We start from the raw sequence: 26,094 nt of genomic DNA, 5'->3' as shown, positions 1-26,094 counted from the left end.
TGGCATCGCTCACGTACAGTACTACTTCCAGTGGCGTGGGATGCACGCCTCACGGCTCCGGAAGCACGTCATATCCCTTGTTACATCTAGCAGTGACAAATATGGAACCGGACATTGACCATCTCATTAGCCAAAAGCAGGCCCGTAGTTCCCATTGAAATACTGGTCAGTTTATTGATTTAAATTTACTTGTCCTTTACTTTAAATATTGTATTTGTTCCTGTTTCGTTTTTTTACTTTAAAATAAGATATGTGCAGTGTGCATAGGGATTTGTTCATAGTTTTTTTTATAGTCTGGCCCTCCAATGGTCTGAGGGACAGTGAACTGGCCCCCTGTGCAAAAAGTTTGGGGACCCCTGCTTTAAGGTGACCTCAAGGAAGAGTCCTTCTTTCCTGCCTTCAGTGCTCTGCTCAGGCCAGTGAAGCTGTCTGTTCCTTGGTCCGGCCAGTTCTCCCACCACTTGGACACCTCTGGGATTACCTGCAAAGAGAGCTGAGGGCTCCTCCCCTGATGCAGCCAGGAGTGTGCTGGATCTAGGTCTCTTTCCTGTGAGGCCGGGCGCAGTTCGGACTTCTGGGGGAGACCTGGCGGGTCTGTGGTCAGAGTGATGGCCCGCTGCCCCGAGTTCTTGGGAGACCAGAACACTGCTTTGCAGACACCATGACCATTAGCTCAGCGTGTCCTGAGTGTCTTTCCATATCTTAAAGTTGAATTTACTGTCATTGACATGTTATTTCTATTAAAAATAATAATGAAGGGTGAAACTAAAAATAAAATGGAGATTTTTCTCCTGGTGAGCTGCTTCCACCAGAGGAAGGCCTGTTGGTCCAGAGCAGGGGTCGGGAGTGCACCGTTCGCCTGTGAGCTGGTGTGGGACGTCCGGGGCAGCCCCGCCGTGGCACGTGGAGGGGACCCGTCAGGGTGATGATGGAGATGGAAGCCACGTCACATAAGGAACGGCCGGAACCCTTGGGGCCGGATGGAGACGTGGTGTTTGTCTCCAGACATATGGAGGCCAGGCGTGTGGGCTGCCCCGGGATGCAGGGTCCTAGTCAGAGTGAGGGACGCCCCCTCGGCAGGAAACGTTAGAAGAATTTAGGCATCGGACGGCAGTTGGACTAGAAGTCCGCTGGTGTCTTAAGATCTGCCCTCCTACCCTGTGAGCTTTGAAGAAGCGGAGTTGAAAGTCAACGGGGTGATTTCTGAACCGAGGCGCCTTGCGTCCCAGCTCCGCCGTCCTGGGTCCTCCATGTCTGTCGCCTTCCTGTCTGGTTTTTAGGTTCCTTGGTAGACGATGAGTCTCTCATCGGTGTGCTCCGAACCACCAAGCTGACGGCGGCGGAAGTGAGTGAGAAGCTGCACGTGGCCGCGGAAACGGAGATCAAGATCAACCTGGCTCAGGAGGAGTTCCGGCCGGCGGCCACCCGCGGGAGCATCCTCTACTTCCTCATCACGGAGATGAGCATGGTCAACATCATGTACCAGACCTCCCTGGCCCAGTTCCTGAAGCTGTTTGACCAGTCCATGGCCAGGTGCGTCCGCTCCCTTTCCCCCAGGGCAGTCACTTAAAATTTCTGTTCGTATTCCTGCTCTCTTAGAAAAAAAAAGCGCCTTTTTATATTTTTTTGATTTTTTAAAATGCATTGCAGATCTGAGAAGTCTCCACTCCCTCAAAAGAGAATTACAAATATCATCGAGTATCTCACGTACGAAGTTTTTGCATACTCTGTCCGAGGCCTGTACGAAAACCACAAATTCCTCTTTGCGCTGCTCATGACCTTGAAGATCGATCTGCAGAGGGGAACTGTGAAGCACCGGGAGTTTCAGGCGCTCATTAAAGGTAAGTGAAGGGTTTGGACGACAGCCGTGGCGTGCAAACAACTTGCATGGCTTTTGGGGTGCTCTTTGGTACGCGGTAGGCTCGGTTTCATAGCAGAGTGGGGCAGTTATGTTCTAAGGATAGGGAAGCTCTCTGTACACCCATCTCCTTTCTTCTTCTTCTTTTTTTTGTATTTTTCCGAAGTTAGAAGCAGGGAGGCAGTCAGACTCCTGCTTGCACCCAACTGGGCTCCACCCAGCATGCCCACAAGGGGGTGATGCTCTGCTCATCTGGGGCATTGCTCCATTGCAACCGGAGCCATTCTAGCACCTGAGGCAGAGGCCATGGAGCTGTCCTCAGTGCCCGGGCCAACTTTGCTCCAATGGAGTCTTGGCTGTGGGAGGGGAAGAGAGAGACAGAGAGGAAGGAGAGGGGGAGGGGTGGAGAAGCAGATGGGCGCTTCCCCTGTGTGCCCTGGCTGAGAATCGAACCCTGGACTTCCACATGCTGGGCCAACACTCTACCGCTGAGCCAACCAGCCAGGGCCTGCCTGTCTTATTTCTAATTTCCATTTGTGGTGCTCTGGTTACTCAAGATCACTTAATTCAGGTCTGTGTTAACATTAGGATTTTTTTTTTAGTTATGTAATTAAATGAAGTTTGAGCATCATTCCCACGACTAGGAGACCCGATGGCAGAGGGAGGAACGGTGATGCTGGCCACTAGCTTTCTGTTGCGATGGAGCAGTCCCCTCAGCAAGGGCGGGCGATGACTCTTAAGACTATGAAAAAAGGCACACTTGTATTTCTTATTTGCAGTTACTCTCATTCATTGCTTATCTCCATGTGGAAAGTGTAATTAAGAGGAAAGTAGTTTCATTCGGTTTAGTAAAACAAGTATCTGCTGAACACATGCTGTACGAACCCGTCCTACTGGTATTTGGGGGTACAGAGATGAACCAGGCATTGCTTTAAAAGAAATAACCGTCTCATATTGGATATAAAAATAATTTAAAAAATAACCACAAAAATGAGGCCGAGTAACCCAGGTGTCAGCAGAGAGCTAAGAACAGAATGTTAGGTCTAAAAAAGGAGGGAGAGCTTACATGTGGTTGGTGAGATCAGTAAACGCTCCTTGGAAAATAGACTTTTGCAGGTTTAGCCATGGATTTTCCAGATTGATTCATGGGGAAAAAATGTGCCAATCTTTTCTTTATGATTTTTTTTTTGCCCTTTGTGTATTGTTTAATAAATCATTTTCTAGCTCCCCCACCAGTAAAGAAAGTGGCATTTGAAATGGACCCTGAAGGATAGGCAGGGACAGGGCACGAGGAAAGAAATGAGCGGAGCATGTAACCTGGTGAGCCTTGCTTCCTGGGGGGAGGGGGGGCGGGGTCCTGATCTCGCGAGAACAAGGCGCTGTGTGAGGTGGTGATGTGGCGCTCCGGGAGCCCTTCGCTGTCTGTGAGGACAGGACAGGTACCCCGGCAGACAGACGTGGATAGGGTTAGGGAAGGAGGGCCGGGAGTCTGTTCACACCCTCCCCGCTGCAGGCGAGGCCTTCCCCGCCTGGAGTGAAGACAGTGGGAACGGACAGGAAGACGCGGAGGGGAGGGACCGTAGCTCTAAGATGGACCGCGCGTCAGAGACAAGAGAGGGGGTCAGAGATGCAGAGATTTCCTGTCTGCTGGGCTGACAGAGAAGCCGGTTTGGGGGTGTCGGAGCAGGGCTGATGAATGTGACTTGGGCACCTAGTTTCAGTCAGCACAGGCTGGGTTTTGCAGTCATAAAAACAGTCCCCAAATTGCAGTGGCTTAACACAGCAGAGGCATACTTCTCCGCTCTCTCTCTCTCCAACATGCTTGTCACGGTCACCTGGGAATCCAGACTGCTATGTGATTACTATGGCAGAGGGCTGGGTGTGACAAATTGTGTGCTGGGGGTGTGACAAATTGTGTGCTGGCGCTTAAAAGTTACCCCCTAAGCGACACGTGCCGCTTACGCTCATATTTCATTAGCCAAAGCAAGACATGTGGCCACATGTAACTTCAAAGGGAGCAGGGAAATGTGACTCTCCCGTGTGCTCGGGAGAGGAGAAACTAGTTCCTGCACAGACGTGTTGAATTTGAGGCCCCAGCAGGCAGCAGAGAGGGCAGGTCAGGCCGTGTGCAGAAGGCCGACACTGGCAAAGACACAGAGGTAGGAACCGAGGTCTTGGGGCAGAGAGAGGTCACCCAGGAAGAATTGTGGAGTGTTTCCCAGTTCATGCCACCAGGAGAAAGGCCACGAGGCACTTGTCCTTGTCATCCCTGTCACGACAAGCGGGCGGAAACCCATAACCAAGTACTCGGTCGTTCTTCTTACTTTAGGTCGTTGCTCCCTCTGATCCCCGTGAGATTGCTGTTTAAGAAACAGTCATAAACAGTTTTGCATAATCATTGAAACCTCTTTGGCTTTTTTTTTTGTTTTGTATTTTTCAGAAGCTGGAAACGGGGAGGCAGTCAGACAGACTCCCACATGCACCTGACCGGGATCCACCCGGCACGCCCACCAGGGGGCGATGCTCTGCCCATGGGGGGGGGCGCTCTGTTACAACCAGAGCCATTCTGGCGCCTGAGGCAGAGGCCATGGAGCCATCCTCAGCGCCCGGGCCAACTTTGCTCCAATAGAGCCTTGGCTGCGGGAGGGGAAGTGAGAGGCAGAGAGGAAGGAGAGGGGGAGGGGTGGAGAAGCAGATGGGCGCTTCTCCTGTGTGCCCTGGCTGGGAATCGAACCCAGGACTCCTGCACACCAGGCCGACGCTCTACCACTGAGCCAACTGGCCAGGGCCCAAACTTTTTTGACTTTTTATTTCTTGTCATTCAAAGGAAATTGGAATATGTCATCTGGTTCACGTTATTTTTCTCAGATCTAATACACCAGGAGGGGTCAGTGTCGAGCTGTTTGTAGGAGTAAGTGCAGTACAGTAAGGCGCGTCAGGACTCGGAACCAGCCACGAGCTGGGACATGAGCCGGGCTCTGGCGCTGACTGGCAGCGGTGTGGTCTCCCAGAGCGATCGCGGGTACCTCCGTGTACAAGGGCTGCGAGGCCCTGGGGGAGATGCTGTGTACCCCCCGGGCGAGGCAGGGCTGGCTCTGCAGAGGAGGGTCCAGATGGACGGGTGCTCTCTGTGACATTTTAACAAGGTGAGTCTAAGCTTGCTATGTAGAAAGCTACTTGACTCACTTCAGTCACCTTGGAGCTCTCCCTTGGACTTGGGGCCACATCCTCAGTGTTGGGGGCACGGGCCATGGGGAATGGGGACATTGAACGTGAGAATCTAGGCAGCAGGGAGCAAAACGGGCCTCACAGCCTAGGAAAGCCTCCGCTCTGTGGGGTGTAAGTGGGACGGGAAGAGCACGTGTGGATCTTCCCTTACAGGGAAGCTGGCTTTGCTTCCTGGGTTTCATCAGCTAGAGTGACCCCGGGAAGGAGACAGCTGTGACATAGGAAAGGGTGGGAAACCTGGCACCTGGTCCACAGAGGGCCGTGGCACGGACAGAGGAGACAGAGGAAGAGGGAGGTCAGATGCAGAGACCTTTGTCCCTTCCCTGTCTCCTGAGGCTCAGCCTCGGGTGGTAGGGGGGGTGCTTGGGGAACACCGGGTGGGAGACGCCCCTGCCTTCTGCCCAGAGCGACATGCAGCTCAGAAGCTGCTTTGCCGCCTTGGCGGCGGGAGCAGTGGGACAGATGTACCCGAGGCCTGGCAGGCATGTGGACAGGGCAGTGTTGCAGGGGCTGGCACATGCCAGGAGTCTGGGGTATAAACCAGGAAGCTGCAGAGCAGGGAACTTGAACCGGAGACGAAGGACCAGTCTCTGTGGATAACAGCCCAACGTGCCTGTCGGTCAGACCGGCTTCACTCAGACGGTATGTACGCTGAGTACTGGGTACAGGATCCCAGCCTGCGACCAAGGCACGTAGAGACTAGAGGGCGGCATGCCAATCTGAGGGGGCATCCTCCCTGTCGAGACACAAGACTGTCCCCCTTCCTCCCCACCCAGCAAGCCCAGCCAAACTCGGGCTCTGACCTGAAAGAGACTGGGTGCTCTGGGACAGACTGTGTAAACCAGAGCAGACTGAGAAACAGCACAGCGGGGAGGAATCTGGGAAGAGACTTAGATTTGACTCAAAAAAAATAAAGAAGGCTGTACATCTGGGTTATGGTGAGAACATATCTGCTGCGGCCCCATTTCATCTAACCGAGAGTCAGGGAGAGCCAGGTTGTACGGGGCCAGGAGAGCCAATGAGAGGAGCTGGGATTTAATTCAGTGGCAATAGAGAGCCATCGAATGCCTGTGAGCAGGGAGGTAGCACGAACAGAGCAGTGCTTTAGGAAGATTAATTCAGGGTTGTATGATAGGTTGATTGACAGAACTATACAGTCAGCTCAGCAGTAAAAGAGGTGGTTTTCTTTGTTTTTTTTTTTTATTATTATTATTTTTTAATAACCCAAAGCTGGTTTATCATACAGGTTGTGTTAGTTTTGAGCTGGCTTCCATTTGATGAAATTATTTTTTTCAAAGATGATACAACTTTATTTTTAATGGTTTTTATCAAGTTAACCGGTATGATCCATAGGTCATTGATACTTTTTGTCATTTGGACCTCAGTGCTTACAGAGGAAAGAAGAAAGACTCATTTATCACAGCAGAGATGTTTGATTTCCCAAGAGCAGCTGTCCCTTTGTTATCAATTCCTACTTGTTTTCTGCAAAATTTGGAAAGCGCCTTTGACTTTCTGTTTCAACTGAGAATGTCAGAACGCTTTGAAAATTGAAATAGATACCGGGGCACTCCTGCGTCATAGAGTAATTGATGGAACTGTTTTCCCTGTCTAGTTATTTTAGAAAGATATCATCAACCTGTATGGTTCTGTGAACCAATGTCACCCCGACAAATTTAATAAAAAGAAAAGAAAGAAAGAAAGATATCCTCTTTCTTTTGTCATGAACCATGGACAAAAGATACCATTGGGGGTGTGCTCTTATTTTCCATGTTGAATTGGACTTGAGTTCCAAAACAGAGAGTGTTAATGTCAAACCACAGCTAATGATTACACGGCTTTTATGGTGGACCAAGACAGTCCTAGGCTTTCTACATACAACAATTTATTTAGGCCCTGGCCAGTAGTTCATTTGGTTAGAGTGTTGTCCTGACACGCCAAGGTTGTGGGTTTGAGCCCCGGTCAGGTCACATACAAGAATCAGACAATGAATGCATAAATAAGTGGAACAAAAAAATTGATGTTTCTCTTTTTCTTTCTCACTCTCTCTTGCTCTCTCTCCCTCTCTCCTTTCTTCTCTCTCTAAAATCTATCAATAAAAAATTAATCTGTTTAATTTTCATAGCAACCAATCTGGTAGATTTTATTATTACACTCATATGACAGAAGAAGAAACAGAGACATTGAGTTCTTTATCCAAGTTTACACAGCTAGTGAGTGTCAGAGAGAGCCAGAATATTTTGGGCAGGAGGGTGGGCTGTGATTGTTCTGGGTTAGATTAGGGGTGCAGCATGTTTGGAAACACTGATGCAGCCTGAATGCCCTCTCCCTCCTGAGGTCTGTGAGGCTTGTGGCCACATGGAAACACTGTTTGGAAACACTCAAGAAGGGCGGGGAAGACTGTCCCTGTGTCAGAGAAGCGGAAACCCCGAAGCCTGCAGGAGACGCCAGGGGCTGTGTCTGCGGCAGACTCGGGTTGGCAGCAGCGCTGGGTGTGGTGCTGAGCGGCCCCCACCCCACCCCGGGGGCACAGGGCAGGTGGTGAGGACCGCTGACAGGGCTAAAGGTGTGTGGCACTCAGGAGCCCTGACCCCGCGGGTGCAACAAAGGGACCACGAGTACTTCAGCTCGTTCTCGGTCTCTGGAAGGTGCTGGAGGGGGGAGCAGAGCCCCGTAATCCCCTCCACCCCACTTTTCTGTCCATGGGTCGGTATATGAAGTGGAGGGCTTGCATGAGCTCTTCAGGCAGGTGATGGGATTTAAAAGTTCCGGAATCACTCTTCGCATAATCTGAACTAAACAACAGAGCTGAAATTATTATGATAAAACGTTACTAAAGATGGGCAATAGAAGAATTTTGAAGTTGTGAATGTCGTCACGTGTCTGGGTGAAAGATTGTCACATTGGGTGTGCTCCTTTGACTTGTGATTTGCTTCAAAATGCGATCCAATGCTATAATTCCCGTTCTGAGAGAACAGGAGCCTTGCTGGTTTTCTCTGCTTTATTCCCGCCCGGTGCCTGGATATGCCAGATACACAGAGAACGCTCGCTAAATGTTTGTTGAATAAATGAATGAATAAGTGATTTGAACATTAGTTACCCCCTGAAAACCCAACAGCTGTCTTATATCAATCTATTTATTTACCCATCTTTTTGACCTGATAACAAATAGCACTGAATATCAAACTTCTGGAGGTGTGATGACTAAGAAGTGGTTTTTTTAAAAAAAATCACACATGAAAAGATCAACCTATTCACTGATATCCAAATTGTCCATTTCAGATTGTTAAAGAGCAATAAAAAGGCAAACAGACACATCCACCCAAGAGCAATTCTTTGCAGAGAAAAATGACAAGGAATTACCATCTGTATTTTCTAAGATGCTATAAATCAGTAACTAACACAGTAAGACTTAAAGGAAATGTACCAGAAAAAAAGAACACATTTTCTGTAATGTGACCATTTTTCAATCCCCCCCCCCCCCCCCCCGTAGTATGCTTATCTCGTTTTTATGGCTTGGACACTACATTTCTAAAAAACGAGGCCCCGCTGACCCGATTCCCGCCGACGCCCTCCCCAGGGGGAGCCGCCCTGGACCTGAAAGCCTGCCCTCCCAAACCCTTCCGCTGGATCCTCGACATGACCTGGCTGAACCTCGTGGAGCTGAACAAACTTCCGCAGTTCGCAGAGATTATGAACCAGGTAAGGAAGGGCCGGGCGAGGGGGAGGGGGGAGAGTGCAGGTCTGGACTCCCAGACACACCCGGGCCGTTTGACCGGGGCCTCCTGGTGACAGGTCTCTCCTTCAAAGGAGTCGACACCGGAGCGGAGCGCAGCTTCCAGGCTCTGGGGCTCTGCGGCTCTCCGGGGGCTTTGGGACAGAGGGCCGCGTAAGGAACGTTGGCGTCGGTGCGGGCTGCTGCCTGCGACTCCTGCGCGGTCAGCCTGGGTCATGTATGAGCCTGCAGGAACTGCGGGTTGGAATCAGGACCCCTGGGCGGACTTTTTGATTGTAGGCTGTGGGTGATCTTATGTTTTCTGTTTCTGAGTAAATAACTTTTGCAAATTCGAATTTGAGGCAAATTGAGCCCTTGAGGTTTCCTTTTTAAAAAGCAATCATGTGATGTAATGGTGTAGTATAACGTTGAAAATGACGAAACGGGTCCTGGTTTACTTGGGGTGCTCCTTATTTAAAAGTGTAAGTTTGATACTCTGAATTAGTTGTTGAGTCAACCCTCAATGGAAAATTACCATGCAAGTCAGAAGAGAGATCGTTGTTTGTTACTGGGGTCTGTTGGTCACAACTGCTTGTCACTGATGGGGGGGGGGGGTGCACTATCCCTGCGTCAGCGCTGACGGTCATCTTTCTTGTGGTTGCTGGCGGGGGACAGAGGAGGTGGTGGGTAGACTACAGGTCGGCAGGTGCCTCCTGCTGCCGTCATGTGACTCCCTCCCCTCCCCCTGCCCCCACCACCCTGCTCTTGTAAACAACGTGTGTTCATTTAGTGGTGTTTCTAGGACTCTCTACAGATAGATTCTTTACACATTCAGCCTCGGTTGGGTCAGACTCCACTGGATTAAGTCCCTGGATTCCACCTGGGGTGGACTGGAGCTTTGTTTTCTACTACAGCCAGAGATGAGTCCCTCACGTTCAAACAATTTCTTTGACCGAAAGAGTGGTCCTTGTCTACTAGGGGACAGGATAAGGGGGACCTTCAAGCACCACTGGAAAAGCCACTGGAAACTCAGGCCCTCCGCTGGTTACTTACATCAATAGCGGACTATGTGTTATCGCTCGCCACTGTCAGTTACATCTAAGTATCCATGGTGTTGAATCGGGTCGCTGCTGCTGCAGACTGTGGCCTGGACTGGGTTCCGGGCAGCACAGTCACCCTGCATGGGAGGTGATGTCAGTCCTGCCCTGTATAAGAGAGAACCGAGATTCAAAGGGGTGAGTGCTTGCCCGAGGCCACACGGACAGGGAAGTGTAGAGTGGTAATTTGGCCTCATGCTCTTTCTCTGACAACTTGAGTTATTTCTCTCCAGCTCCTTTCACACCACTGGATGGGGCCAGACACGCCGGGAGGCGCCATTCTCGGGAAAGTGGCAGAACTTCACTGGGAGCCCGCCATCAGGCAGCCCTGTCTGTGGGGAGGAAGGGAGGACGTACAAGGTGGTCAGTCTCCCAGCTGAGCGGGTGTTTGCAATTAAATCAAAACCAGCCTCCAACAGCAGCTGCCCTGCCCTGGCATCCCAGGACGAACGGTTTAGCACTTGGAAGTGGTGTTTGCTAGCACAGAGGGCAGGAAAGGAGTGGGGAAGAGAGGTGGGCAGCCAGGGGCTGGAAGTCATCCCACTGCCCATCACAGCTGCAGCTCACCCTGGAGGCTGTCCTGTGATAGAATCAAAATTAGCAGACGGAAGGCCTGTAGGCTGGGAATCAACACCCACTTTCTTCCTGTGCCTCCTGCTCTCTGGCCGCTAGTGTGGAGGAGGCCTGCAGGGGGCGCCATGGGTAACAGCACGCAAGTACCACTGCACTACTGTGGGGCTACAGTAGCACCCAGGCCTGCCAAGCCCTGTGCCAGGAAGATTTCTTTGAATCAAGAGTGAGGTGACACTTGTGAAATAGTTCAGAAATCTTCTTCCATCTTTTAGTGTCCCAGGGACAAAGTTGGAGTGACTGAGTTATTGTTGGTAATTTGCAGTCTCTCTCTGTATCCTATATGATGACTTGTTTGTGAGATGTGGACTTTGAGCAGCTGTTGAACCTCTCTGTGCCTCAGTAAAGAGTGGGGATAACAGGAGAAAAAGGACAGTGCTTGGGTCTGGCATGTCGTCTCTGCTTTATGGTCATGTGCTATTTGCTGTTGGCGCTTACCTTGGCTTTTCGGACACGCTTACAGACACGGTCTCAGTACCCAGGCTGGTCGTTGCTGGGGAGCAGTGTCGGGCTCGCCGATCTGTAGCGTTGTGAGTGGCTTTTCCAGCACCTGGGCTTCACAGAGCCCCTCACAGTGCCTCTGAGGACCTGCACTCCTCCCCTGCGTCAGGAAGAACGGGTGTTTGAGACCAGCTCTTGGAAAGACGTCTTCCATTCTTGGGCTTAAGGCCTCAAGGCAGGGGACCACTAGGAAAATGAAAGTTTTGGTGCTGCCTTCCATCGGTATTTTAAGTAGAAGGTCAACGTTGAGAGGTTAGCTTATCAGAACGGTCTCTGTCAGTGATTCTCAATCCAGGGCGACTTTGTGCCACTCCCTCACCCCTGCTTTAGAGAGCATTGGACAATGAAGTTTTTTTGTTTTTTTTTTTCTTTTTCTTTTTCTGAAGCTGGAAATGGGGAGAGACAGTCAGACAGACTCCCGCATGCGCCCAACCGGGATCCACCCAGCATGCCCACCAGGGGGCAATGCTCTGCCCACCAGGGGGCGATGCTCTGCCCCTCCGGGGCGTCGCTCTGCCATGACCAGAGCCACTCTAGTGCCTGGGGCAGAGGGCAAGGAGCCATCCCCGGCGCCCGGGCCATCTTTGCTCCAATGGAGCCTCGGCTGCGGGAGGGGAAGAGAGAGACAGAGAGGAAGGAGGGGGGGGGGTGGAGAAGCAAATGGGCGCTTCTCCTATGTGCCCTGGCCGGGAATCGAACCCGGGTCCCCCGCACGCCAAGCCGATGCTCTACTGCTGAGCCAACTGGCCAGGGCCATGCTTAGTTTTTTTTTTTTTTTTTTTTTTTTTTTTAATTTATTCATTTTTTAGAGAGGAGAGAGAGAAAGGGAGAGAGAGAGGAGAGAGAGAGACAGAGAGAGAAGGGGGGAGGAGCAGGAAGCATCAACTCCCATATGTGCCTTGACCAGGCAAGCCCAGGGTTTCGAACTGGCGACCTCGACAATGAAGTTTTTGATTGACACAAGTTGGGGGAAGGGTATTATTGGCATCTAGTGGGCAGAGGCCAGGGATGCTGCAAAATACCCCACAGTGCACAGAACAGCCCCCCAAAACAAAAAGTGATCTGGCCCTAATACCAGGCATGCTGAGGTTGACAAACGCTGGTCTACGGTTTTCTCCTGCCCAGTCATTTAGTGTAATGGATACATGGTCCTAACTTCAGTGACTAATGTAGAAAAGCAAAGGGGGAAACTGGAAGGGAATAGTAATACTCATGTTATTGGAGTCACTGATATTTTGAAAAAAAAAAAAAAGAATTGTGTGGTTATATTTAAAAAAGTGACAGGCCTAGAAAGAGTGACCCTCTGAGGTGCCGCAGCATCCTCTGCAGTATATTTCAGCTCGCTGATCGGCTCGTCTGTTTTAGATCTCTCGTAATGAGAAGGGCTGGAAAAGTTGGTTTGATAAAGACGCTCCAGAGGAAGAAATTATCCCCGACGGGTATAACGATTCTCTGGACACCTGCCACAAGCTGCTACTCATCAGGTGAGAACAGGGACGCGTCGTGTTGGCACGTTACAGCACTCAGCTCAGTGGGTGTACTGCGCTGTGTCCCAGGGGTTGTTGTAAGAAATGTGCCTGCTTCCCAGCTGCGGGTTTGGAGGGCAGGGCTTTGGTCCCTTGACAGACAGATAAGATGGGGATGGTGGAAATGGGGATGGTGTGTTTTGACAATGTATTAATGATTGTGCTTTTAGCAAAAAAACAAAACTAAGCAAAACATGAAAAATATGCTTGTATTATTCAATCTATTCTTGATTTATTATTGAATTTACTTCTTGAAAAAATAGAACTTGGATGTTACAGGGCAATTAGCTTATAAGCTGAAATTCATTTTCATCTGAGGGGAAAAGATCATAACTATTGCCCTAGAGAAATGTATAATGCAGGCCTGACTATTAACATAGGAGCAAAAGTTTGAAATTGATGTTAAGGACACTCTTTTTTTCTTTTCTTTCACACTTTTCACATTTTCTCACTATCAAGTAGCTCAAAGAAGGGTTCTATATTAGACAAGTGTGTGAGAGAGAGAGAAAGAGAAAGAGAGAGATCAGATTGGTGGGCAAGCAAGGAGGACGGAGTTAGGGGCAGACGAGACCACCAAAGGATTAACAGAAAGGTGTTGGATAATTTTGGAGTAGATTTTTGTCTTTCCCAATGTTAGATGCCGACCTGAGCTTGCATTTCTTACAAGAAGTTGTTTTCTGGGTATTGTCACTCATGGCGAGTGATCACAGCAGTCAGCAATGGCGACCTCATGGTCTACAGAGTCGGAAGGAGCTCCTTGTTTTTGTTGGAATAAATGTGTCGATGCTTTGCCCATTGTTTTAAACCCGAATCTTCATCGAATGAAGAGTATAATTCACAGAATTGGTCTGTGATTTAAGAGATCCAATATCAAATGAAATTATTTAATGCATCGTTGTGTTTAGAACCCACTGCAATGTAGGAGACCCAGGAGGTATTAAACCCGTGCTGATCAATTTTTAACACCCCAATTCTCCCCCTGAAGACTGCTGAGCTTCCTGGTGTGCAGCGGGTCGCCCCTACCGTGCACGGAGCGGACAGGGGCACCTTTCCTTGCTGCACTGCTGAGGGGGCCTGATGTGCAGTAGGCACTTGATAAATACCTGTCAGTGAATAACCAATTAACGTTTCAGAGTAGTTGCTGTTTCTTCTGAAAATGAGACACTTGGGTCAGCTGACTTCTAAGTCCCCTTCCCAGCCGACAACAGACCGTGGTTTTAAGGGCTCTGCTCTGCTTGCTGACCAGCGCCTAGCACCAAGACCGCCTGATTAAATTTGCACTCATCCAGGGGTGGACCACCTTGCACTCCCGCTTACTCAGATCTGCATAACGGAGACCGCTTTTTGTCCTTTGCTAATTAAATATGTTCTTTACATGCTTAGAATGAGATAGGGTACAAAACGAACAGGCTAAATGTTTCCCTCTAACTCATATTCATTTTCAGGTCTTGGTGCCCAGACCGTACTGTTTTTCAAGCAAGAAAGTATATTGCAGATTCTCTGGAGGAGAAGTACACAGAACCAGTTATCTTAAACCTGGAGAAAACCTGGGAAGAAAGTGACACGCGAACCCCTCTGATATGTTTCCTCTCCATGGGGTCGGATCCCACAATTCAAATTGACGCATTGGCCAAGAAACTGAAGCTGGGTATGATCAGCAGTCTGTGAAATTTGGTGAAACTTTCACACTTAAGCCACAAGTTTTATCTTTCATACCTTTATCACTGATTAGAAATATATCCATAAAACTGAGTCAGAAAAAATATTAAATTCCTTCCTCTTTGCTCTCTTTTCAGAACTTCTAGGGTGAGGTTGGGAGAGAGAGAGAGCTTTGTGCAGAGGGGAACAAACTCACCTGCCATATATATATATCACGCCAAATATATATATATATATACACACACACACACACACACACATATATATATATATTAACTTGTAAGCAGGTGACCATACTACATGGATAGTAGACTAGCAAGAATGAACATACAAGAGCAAATTTTATTGCCATGTCTATATAAAATTACAACAAAGTACTTTGCCACAAATTTTAAGAAACTATAGCCGTTGTGATACATAGTAATTGGGGATTCATTTAGTTCCAGCAGTGCGATAGACTCCGGGAGTACAGAGAGGAACGCCACACAGCTGCTGGGAAAGACAGACATGTCGATACTTAATTAAAGACCACGTGAGGACTGTTGTAACACAGTTACGTAGACATGTCTGATTACAAGATCCAGAGCTGCTCGGGCTGCACAGGGTACAGGGATCCCATGGATGACACTTTGAGTAGGAGCTAAAAAAATAGATACAATTTTGTTAGGTGGGATGGTGAGAAATAGAGGGAGAGTTATTCCAGGAGGAGGAGACAAGAAAAGGAGCTGTAAATACCCAAGTTGTGAGGGCAGAACTGAAGGACAGGGACCTGCATGATGCAGAGCCGTCCTGACTGGATAGAGCCATCCTCTCACAGGAAGGCTGTCTGTCTGCTCTTGAGCCTCTGGAAATCTGAATGTGGTTGGAGTTACCATTTGGGATCTTCCAGGTTCAGATGTCTTTATAAAGATTATAAAAGTGATTGATTATGAATCACTAATCCTACCCTATGAAATAAAGTTCACGTTGAATGTATTATATAGATACTATAAACATGATACATGATCAATTCAGTCATCTGTCCCTCTGCACTAAGAAGTTACTGTAAACCATTAGCTCAGGTAGCATGGGCTATGTTCACGCCCACCTTTCTCATCTTGACTTTGCTCTGTTCCTTGTCACCACACTATTCTATGTTTTATATGGCTCTTTTGGCAGTTGCTCATGGTTAAGTCTCATTAGCCATCTTTGAAACGGGCTGTTTTGCTCTGGTATTTTCTGCGGCGTGCTAGTCATTTGTACTTGTCTAGGAGTGGTGCCTCTCTCACAGCCTTGTAGCTTGCAGATCTTTCTCAGGTCTATTCCTCTGTGGGTCTTTGTCCAGCTGCTCCTATGCTCTGCTTTTCTCTGCAAAGAGGCTTCTTTATTTCTATCTTGCCACAACCAATCTCCATGTGACAAAACTCATGGCCTCTGGTGGCTCACAGGCTTCCATGTATTGTAAGTTCAGCACTCCCAGGGAAACTCCCCTTACTCTCTTGGTGCCAAGATAAAATAGCCAGGAAAGAAATTCATTGGCTTTGCTTTGGTCATGTGCTCCTTTCTGGGCCAATGAGCTGTTGCTGTGAAGATGGGCTCACAGCAGGAACCACATACATGGAGCTAGAGTAGGGGGTGTTTCTTGGGAGGGAATACTGTTTCTAGAAGAAGAGCATATTTCACTAGAGTTATCATTTCAAATATTAATAATGCTGCTGTCTAGGAGGAAGGTTTAAAAATAGAATTAATAAATTCAGAATCTTTGGGAGAAATTTTAGCTATGACAGTAAATATTTCAGGCCAGACTGGTGCTATCACCTTTCGTGTTATATTACATGTTATCATGCTACTTTGCTCGGCAATTTGGTGATTTCCATTTCTTGCTACTACTTTGTTTTTCCAACAATTGTTCAAGATTCTTTTGGCTACTTGATTAGGAGACTAAACTGAAGTAGATTTGGTTTTGACACTGAAGGTCTGGGGACAAGACCAGAGAGCCAGGTGGTGACAGATCTGATTCAGGGCTCACGGGGAAACCCCACTTCAGTGGTCTCTCTTTTTCATTCTCTCTCACTGCCTTCACTGGATGAATTAACCAGTTACCTGACAGTGACTTGAGGGATGGGGCCAAGTCAATTTTGAGGAAAAGAAGAGAAGGAACACTCATTATGGATACTGTTGAGTGCCTGCCAAGCTCTGCAGTGAGAGACTCAGAGCAGAGAAATTCTGCACCAAAGCACTGGGTGTCTGTGCAAGGGCAGCCGAGGCACAGGCTCAGCATGGAGCTCTCCTGGGAGCCCGGGTGAGGGACAGGGGGTCCCATGGGAAGGGCATATCTAAAAATAGAAAGTTTGAAAATAGAAGGGGGGGGTAAATGGTGATGGAAGGAGACTTGCCCTGGGGTAGGGAACGCATGGTGTAGTGTACAGATGATGTGTTATGGAATGGTACACCTGACACCTATGTAATTGTTTTAAATGAGAGGAGAGGAAATAGAGAGACAGGCTCCCTCATGCTCCCCAACTGGGGTCCCCACCCGGAAACCCCTCTCTGGGGCTGATGCTCAAATCAACAGAGCTATCCTCAGCATCTGAAGCCAATGCTCGGACCAACGGAGCCACCGGCTGCAAGATGAGAAGAAGGGTGGGGAGGAGGAGGGAGAGAGAAGCAGATGGTCACTTCTCCTGTGCGTTCAGACTGGGGATTGAACCTGGGACTTCCGCATGCCGGGCTGAGACTCTATCCACTGAACCAACTGGCCGTGGCGGCAACCTATGTAATTATATAAGTTGATGTCACCCCAATAAATTCAATTAAAAAAGTAAGTTGGAGACATCAAAAAAGAGAAAAATAGAACCCAAATACAAATAAAAGAGAACAAATGAAATACAGACTCACAAATATACAAAAGAATGAATGAGAAAATGAGTAAACAACATACAAATAAAAAATTAAGAGAATGACATGTAATTATGGTAATAAACTTTTAATAACATTGACACGTTTGTAGAAAAATACAAATTTTCTCAGAAGAGGTCGAAAGGTCTAAATAGACTAATAATCAAGAAGAGAAGAGTTAGAAGTTTGCAATGGTCTCCTCAGCAAAGGCTCTGGCTTTGTACGATGTTTTTGCTAAGTCATTTAAAATGCCCGTGTGCTGTATTTCATTCCAGCACACAGGAAAATAGGGTCCATTTCCTCCTCAAGGGAATAGCTTTATCCTGATACCAAAAACAGACCAAGATAATAACTGGGAAAGGAAAGAAAACCACAAATTGACCAACTTATCAATATAAATATAAGGATCTTAACTAATACGCGAGCAAGAGAAATTCGGTGTAACATTACAAAAAAAAAGAACATGCAATAAATAAATAATGTGTCTTGACCAAGTGAGAATAAATAGTTGAAATAAGAAAGCTATGATAATAAAAAAAAAAAAATCTCACCACAACAATAAGTGAAAGATTTTCCCTTAAGCAATTGTATTATTACCTTGATAGATGCTTAAAAACATTTTGTAAAAATTTAATATTTGTATTTAGCTGTTAAAATGTATAACCAGAAGATGAACATGAACTTCAAACATCAAACTGATTGATGAATGACTTGAGACATGCACATTCAAGTCAAGAAGAAGATAAAGATGTCAGCTGCCACCACTGTTATTTAGCATTGTTATGGAAGATATAGCTAATGTATTGTAAGGATAATAAAGAAAAGATATGACTACGGGAAAATAGGTACTCTCAGACAGTGTCATCGTCTAACTAAAAACAAATGAATCAACTGGAAACTATTAGACTTAACAAGATAGTTCAGTAAGGTGGCTGGTCACAAAACAAATCCATTAAAAAAATCAATGGAGCATCTTGTAAAATAAAATGTAAAAATCCCATTCACTATCGCAATAAAAGTAAACTGTGAAATAATTTTTAAAATACCCATTAGAAGAAAACTATAAAACTTTCTTAGAGACATTAAAGTAGGATAAAATAATGGAAAGTTAAACCACATACCCATAGAAAGATTCAATATTGTAAAGATGTCAATAGTCTCTAAATTAATCTATAAATTGAATGCAAGTCTAATTGAAATTCCAACAGTATTTTTTTTTCTCTAATGAGATAGGAGAGGGATCTTAGATCATTTAAAAACAATAAATAAACGAGAATAGCCAAGAAAGCTTGAAAAGGAAAAAGAATAATGGGGAGTAAATACCATCAGATTTTTGAAGCTCTATCAAATTGAGATAATTTAATCAGTGTAAAGAGGGCTCTGAGTAGATAAACAGATCAACGGAGCAAAATTAAAGGCCCCAAATTAGACTCGAATAGGTAATGGCTTAGCCTATGATGAGATTCACATTTCAAATCAGTGGAGGAAAATGAATTAAATAAACAGTGTTGGGGTAGCAGGTTACCTTTAGGTAAAAGTAACGATTTTTACCTCACATTAAACCCCAAAGTAAGTTCCACGTTGATTAAGGTTTTAAATGGTTTAAGTTAAGCTATAAAAGAATAAAAATGCCCTGGCTGGTTTGCTCAGTGGTAGAGCATTGGCCAGACATATGAATGTCCCAGGTTCGATTTCCTGGTCAGGGCACACAGGAGAAGTGCTCATTTTCTTCTCTATCCTTCCCCTACCACTTCTCTCTCACTCTCTTTCTCTCACCCCTTCCAACTCCTGCAGCCATGGCTCCATTAGAGTGAGTTGGCCCCCGCACTGAGGATGGCTCCTTAGGCACTAAAAAAATGGCTCCAGTTGCAACAGAGCAAGGGCCCCAGATGGGCAGAGCATTGCCCCCTAGTGGGCATGCCGAGTGGGTCCCAGTCGGGGCACATGTGGGAGTCTGTCTCTGCCTCCTGTCCCCTCACTAAATAAAAATTAAAAAAAAAGTAAAAAAAAAAAAAGGATAAAAAGAATCTATGAGTAGCGATATAATACTGTGGTGTGTAAGATTTCCTTGATCATAGTACCTGCGTTTAAAACTACAGGGACAAGAAAGATTATTTGGATAAAGTTTTAAACTTCTGTATATAGGAAGCTACGTCAGAAGCTCTGTCAGTTAAAGTATGTGTGTGTGTGTGTGTATATATATATATATATATATATTTTTTTTTTTTTGTATTTTTCTGAAGCTGGAAACGGGGAGAGACAGTCAGACAGACTCCCGCATGCGCCCGACCAGGATCCACCCGGCACGCCCACCAGGGGCGACGCTCTGCCCACCAGGGGGCGATGCTCTGCCCCTCTGGGGCGTCGCTCTGCCGCGACCAGAGCCACTCTAGTGCCTGGGGCAGAGGCCAAGGAGCCATCCCCAGTGCCCGGGCCATCTTTGCTCCAGTGGAGCCTTGGCTGCGGGAGGGGAAGAGAGAGACAGAGAGGGAGGAGGGCGGGGTGGAGAAGCAAATGGGCACTTCTCCTATGTGCCCTGGCCAGGAATCGAACCCGGGTCCTCCGCACGCCAGGCCGACACTCTACCGCTGAGCCAACCGGCCAGGGCCATAAAGTATGTATATTAATACAAGCAAGGGCGAGTGCAGGTTAGGAATCACAGCATTCCCGTTTCAGCTGGGGACCCCGCAGTCCTCTTTACAGATGCCACCAATCCTCTTTGAAAGTGTACGCTTTGTCCCAAGTAGTCTTCGCGTAAGAATGTCTCCTAAGAACACACTGAGAGATACACATCAAGATTTATATGCAAGAATGTTTAATCCAGTGCTATTTATAATACTGGAATGTTGGAAATGTCTTAAATACACAAAAGGGTCGAAGGCTGAGCTATCAGCATAATGGAACACACTGTCACCATTAAAAACTTCTCTCTGATGATATTTAGTGACAGTAAAATGCTCACAACATGCTGTTAGGTATCTGACCTATGGTGGTGCAGTGGATAAAGCATCAACCTGGAACACTGAGGTTGTTAGTTCGAAACCCTGGGCTTGCCTGGTCAAGGCACATATGGGAGTTGATGCTTCCCGCTCCTCCCCCTTATCTCTCTCTCTAAAAATGAATAAATAAAATATTTAAAAAAATAAAAAAAAACCTGTTAGGAAGTAGAGTGCGTTATTTCATATGTATATATGTGATATGTAATGTGTATAAACATAATATACATACATATAATACATATATACAGTTTTCAATATGGATCAGTGCACAATTCCTTATTCAATGCTTGGAACAAGATATGTTTCAGAAATTAGAATTTTCAAGCTTTGAGACAGGTAGTATTCCATATATTATTATAATACACATTACAGATAAGAGTATTAGTATTCATAAAGATAGTGATGAATAAGACTATAAATAGCCTCATATCCATTCAGGGCAGCTTATGCCACTAAAATAATTTTATAGCAGAACTTTCAGTGTTTAGAGCGTTTTGAATTTTGAAACGAGGGTGAGGGATTGCGCGTTGTGTCTATTAAAAAAGATGAGAATGAAGGTCTCTAGGGAGGGATAGTAGTGATTTTTATTTTCCTCTTTATGCTCGCCTATATTTTCCAAGGCTCTTACTATAAACATATATTGCTTAATTAGAAAAAAAAAAATTTTTTTTTTTAAAAGAGGCAAAGTGAAAGATTCACAACCTATTTTAGGAAAGAAATGGAAAGGCAGTTTAAAACTTACTAAAGTCTCTCAAATACAAACAACCAGAAAACAAAGACTAAAACCAAACCCCAGACCACCAGGGAGTGATTCTGCTACGTCACCTGCAGCAGCGCTCCCAAGACCCTCTGCAGCCATCCTCGCTGGAGAGTCCCCCCCGGAAGTCAATTTTGTTGATGTTTTCAAAGAAGATCATTTTGGTCTGTTGATTCTCCGTTGTTTTTCTAGTGAGCGCCAGGGTAGGAGGAGGGGGTAGGTGGGAAGAGACTGTAATGCAGGGGTCCCCAAACTACGGCCTGCGGGCCACATGAGGCCCCCTGAGGCCATTTATCTGCCCCTCCCCCGCTGCACTTCCGGAAGGGGCACCTCTTTCATTGGTGGTCAGTGAGAGGAGCATAGTTCCCATTGAAATACTGGTCAGCTTGTTGATTTAAATTTACTTGTTCTTTATTTTAAATATTGTATTTGTTCCCATTTTGTTTTCTTACTTTAAAATAAGATATGTGCAGTGTGCATAAGGATTTGTTCATAGTTTTTTTATAGTCTGGTCCTCCAATGGTCTGAGGGATAGTGAACTGGCCCCCTGTGTAAAAAGTTTGGGGACCCCTGCTGTAATGGATACCGGGTTTTTTTGGCAGGGGGGGGGCTGATGAAAATGTTCTGAGGTTAGATAACAGTGATGGTTCTATGACTTTATAAATGTACTAAAAACACAATTCAAATTGTATACTTTACTATGATGCGTGAATGATATGTCCACTTGAAGAGTTGAAGAAAAGAGTTGTGGAGCATCTGCTGAGTGCCGGCCACTGTCGAGGTGCTGGGAGGGACGCCGTGATCTAAGGCCCTTCTCTCGTGGAGCTGACGTTCTAGCGTGGGGCAGAGCAGACAACAGCTGATAAGCAAGCGAGGCTGTAATACGCTGGGGAAAGGATACCATCTGCTAAGAATGAAGCAGGATAAGGGGCAGAGAGATGGGGGGCGGGGTGCTGCTTTAGACCGGACGGTCTAGGAGGCCTCGTAGAGAGGGTGAGCAAGGCTGAGAGGTGGGGAGGGGAGTCTGTGCCCCTGACCAGGAAGCACATTCCAGGCAGCGGGAACAGCCAGAGCGTCTGTGAGGGGGCCCGTGCAGCAGGAGAAGAATGAGTGAATGAGGGGAGAGTGCCCAGGTAAGAAAAGGTGTGTGTGTCTGTGTGTGTGTAGAGTGTGGCCGCAGTGGGGACCGATTGTGTAGGGTCTTAGATGCTATAGTCAAGAACTCTGGATTGGTTTTGGATTTCATTGAGAATGAAATGGGAGCCATCAGGTGGTTCTGAGCAGAGAGGGTGGACAGAAGCTGATTTGGGGCTGGAAGGAATTCCTCTGTCTGCAGTGGGGAGATAAGCTAGCAGAGGATGAGAGTGGGAGTGGGGCGCCCAGTTAGGAGGCCGTGCAGAACTCCAGGCAGGCGGTGGTGGTCACTTGGACCAGGGGATGAGGAGTGGAGATGTCGAGAAGTGGTCAGATGCTGCCTCTGAGTCTCCTCTCGACCCCTTACCTGGATCGTTATAAGAAACTCAGGCCACCTGAACAAACACCAGTTCTTTTTAGAAGGTGTATTTCAGAAGAGTTGGAAGGAGAGGAGACAGGCTGTGACTCACACTCACGTGCTAATACTCTGCCCACATCAGCCTTCCCCCACTGAGCCACTGAGCATCTGAGCATGTGTGTGTGTGTTCAGTATCTCTTCGTACCCTCCAGAGCCACTTCCCACTCAAGTCCCACCTCCCTTCTCCTTTTATAGGTCGTGTGGGTTCTTCTGGGATGTCCCTGGCAGCAGAGACACCCTGTGGTCTTTGGGGGGGGGGGGATTCAGCTTTGTTCAGTAACCCTTGGCCTATTACATTTCCTGATTCTCCAAGAGAGCTTGTCAATCCTTCCCCCAGCGCCCTGAGTCCACAGACAGTCCCTACGTGGCACCCTGCAAACCCTATGGAATCTCTGACTATAGACCACACAGTGGTGTTTAAATGGTGGAAACTTCTTCTCGGGTTCCCTCCCCATCCCACGAGTCCTCCAGCGCCTCGTAGCCTCTCCGGGCAGTCCCCAGACCAGGCTCACTGTCGGCCCAACCTCAGCAGCCCATTCTCCTGAGGACCCGGACTCCTCCTGCAGAGCGGGCCAGAAGCACAGGCCGCCTCCCGGGGTCTCTGCCGACCCCCTGTCCAGGTGCCCAGGTCATGCCCCTCAGACTCAAGAAAATCCGGGTCCACAAAGGCGTGCCTAAAAGTCAACTTCCAGTTCGAGTTTCACTCGCACGATTCATACACTTCTTCAGTTTCGTGAATCCAGATGGCAGGACGCGAATGTGGCTCTCAGCCTGGGACAGGACGTTTCCCTGTGAGCCCCCGTAGTGTGTTCTCTCCAAACTCTAAGCACACTCCCGCCTCCCAGTGACCCCCCCCCCTTTGTCTTCACGCTCACTTCCAAGGTGGCGATTTAATCCGAGGGGCAGTTCCCCCTGAATGCAGCCCTCACAGGGCGGAGCTACCTCAAGTTCCATCTCAAAAAGCGAACGGACGTGCAAACAATAAAAGAACAGAGAATTCTGCAAGCCTTCATCCTAAAAGAATGAAAAACCAATGAAATCTCTGCTGAGGCAGCTGCAAAACACCAAAGGAGGTTTTCTAATACAGCAGCTTTAAAAGCCCTCTTTCCCTCCAAGTGTCTACGGTAATGTGTGCGGCCTCTCGCACCATCAGCCTTTCTTCTCGTTTCCTCCAAAGACCCCCACACGCTCTGAAAGTCCCCGCCTGTGCCTGTTGTCTCTCTCTCCTTTTCTGGTGGCTCCTCCAGTTTCTGCTCCGCTCATTTCTCCCATCCACACAACCTGAGGCCACACCTGTCAGAGTAACAGCCGTTCTTCTTTGCGAGAGGGAGACAGGGACCATTCTGAAATTAATTTCTTGTCCCAATCCGGTTATAAAATCTGCATTTTAACACAGTGAACCTTCTTCGTTGCAGAATGCCGAACGATCTCCATGGGGCAGGGCCAGGAAGTACACGCTCGGAAGCTGATCCAGATGTCCATGCAGCAGGTGCGCGGGGGACAAGCACCTCTAGGGCCACCTTCTCGATGTTGTTCCCCGGGGCCACCGGGGCTGCCTAGGACTGCTGGGAAGCGTTCCGCCTGTGGGGCTCATTCTTTCTCCTTTTGTTCATGTGTGTATCTAGTCAACCTTTGATTCCCTGTGAATTTTAAACCTCAAGCTAGTTTGCTTCTGACATCCCCACAAAAAGCGGGTTTCATTTTCTATGGAATACGCTCCATTTAGTTTCCACTATTGTGTGTGTGTGTGTGTGTGTGTGTGTGTGTGTGTGTGTGTGTGTGTGTGTGTATGACAATTTGGCATGTACGCTTTCTCCATCCTAAGGATGTAGCTCTTTAGCAGTCTCGGAATTTCATGATCAATATTAACAGATCGTGTTCAGGAAGTGACAGATGGAAACCGTTATGTTTCAATTTTTGGTTAAAATTAGACTTTCATTGTTCATTAATGGGTAGTTTCAGGCAAATAAGAAATATTTGAGGGTGTTATGTTTAAATATTGATAATGTTTTTTTTTATTGAAAATTACCAACTGGCTAGAATGTTGAGAAATGTTTTTCTGTCACAACCAACAATAAGCACACAGGACATTAATTTTTTAGAAGTGCTTGGCGGATAGCATTTCAGCTACAATAAGACATTGCAGCATTCATGAAAATAAAATCAGATCTTGGTTTAATATTTAAGCTTTTTTATCTCATACTGTTCGTAGCTACTTTGGTGCAGCTCTTCCCTGGGAATTAAGAACTGGACACTGGGTGGGCTGGGACTGTGCACGGGTCATCAAATTTCCCCCTACTCACTGATTCTCAAATGCCCTAAGCTTTCATTTTCAATCACTTAATCAAGTTCAGTAATATATTGTATTTAATTTATATATATGTATATATATATATATGGTCTATCAGAAAGTTCTGTCCGTTTCTGTCACAACAAGTTTCAACATGTAAGCACATGTTTATTTGGCACATGTGTGCCTATTTTTATCACTTAATGTATACATACTGACATAGCAAATTAACTAAAACAAAGTTGATTCACGTTAGTCTTATATGTGAAGCAATAGTGTACCCATGGCTACTGATAAAGTTCATTTACGCCACTGTAATTTTTACAATTTCAACAAGGAAGAAATGCTACAGAAGCATGTAGAAATTTATTGAAAGTGTTTGGTGAAGGTACAGTTTCTGATAGGACATGCAGAAGATGGTTCGAAAAATTCGAAACAGGTGATTTTGACCTTTCTGATAAGCCACATTCTGGGCGACCATCTTTGATCGATGACGATGTTGTTAAGACCATGTTGGAGCAAGGTCCTTTTCTGAGATCGCAGAAAGGCTTAATTCAGGCTCAGCAAACCATTTCGGACCATATTCGGAAGATAGGATTGGTGTGGAAATATATTATTTAATAAAGTTTATTGACGGTAAGAAAAATTTGTATTTTGTTTTATTCCAAAAACGGACAGAACTTTCTGGTAGACCTTATATATATATCTCAAAGCAGTTGTAGATAATTATTTTTACTCAGATCAAATGATTCACTCTATCGAGTGACTTCACAGTTGAGCTTTGGGCCTTAAATAAGTTCTGTAGTTTCCGCAGGGAGAAACTTTTTAGAGACCTCACTCACTAACATTAACCTCATTTGGAATACCAGCCTTTATAACTTTTGTGTCCTCTTTCTCAAGGTGGGCTAAGTGCTGATAAGAATGGCATTATTGGAAAAAAGTCATGACCAGGAGTGGCCACATTGCCACTTTGAGGGACGCCGGGTTTAGGACAGAGCTGACCCTGCAGGGTGCCGAGCAGGGACCGAGAGGAACTGGGTCCGTGAGGACACACACTAACTGTGAAGTCCCCTCCCCCGACCCCAGGTTTCCAGACCCACAGGACCTCTCTGCTGCTTAATCCAGGTCTGCGCCGTGTTTTCTCTTCACATTAGCAAGCGCAGCACACGGACCTTACCGTAGGGTTATATCTATATTGTGCTGCGTATTTTGTAGCTGTGTTTAAATCTGACCTTGTGATATAAGGACAGCAGAATGTTGTCTGGTTAATGAACTACTTTCTCACATAGCAGCGACAGTTAGGTGGCTTCATTGTTAAAGATGGTTTTATCAAGTGTTTAGATAGTGCTTACTAAGTTTTGTGCTTTCAGGAACTATGGGAAGAGTGATGACAAAGGATGAGGTTTAG

General features: G+C 46.8%; 1 protein-coding gene across 1 annotated transcript in view; it reads left to right on the top strand.

Moving 5' to 3' along the window:
- The window catches only part of DNAH8 (dynein axonemal heavy chain 8), a 313,181-nt gene that overhangs the window by 211,070 nt on the left and 76,017 nt on the right, over nt 1–26,094 (top strand). The window contains exons 74-79 of the mRNA XM_066361430.1: nt 1,281–1,533; nt 1,651–1,841; nt 8,664–8,785; nt 12,392–12,510; nt 13,998–14,200; nt 23,812–23,885. Coding sequence (XP_066217527.1) covers nt 1,281–1,533; nt 1,651–1,841; nt 8,664–8,785; nt 12,392–12,510; nt 13,998–14,200; nt 23,812–23,885 — 962 coding nt within the window. The remainder of the gene's footprint in view (nt 1–1,280; nt 1,534–1,650; nt 1,842–8,663; nt 8,786–12,391; nt 12,511–13,997; nt 14,201–23,811; nt 23,886–26,094) is intronic.

This window comes from Saccopteryx leptura, chromosome 1, assembly GCF_036850995.1.
Source record: "Saccopteryx leptura isolate mSacLep1 chromosome 1, mSacLep1_pri_phased_curated, whole genome shotgun sequence".
NCBI classification, from domain to species: domain Eukaryota; kingdom Metazoa; phylum Chordata; class Mammalia; order Chiroptera; family Emballonuridae; genus Saccopteryx; species Saccopteryx leptura.
The sequence above is the reverse complement of the archived record's forward strand: the minus strand, read 5'-3'. Positions and strand labels throughout refer to the sequence as shown.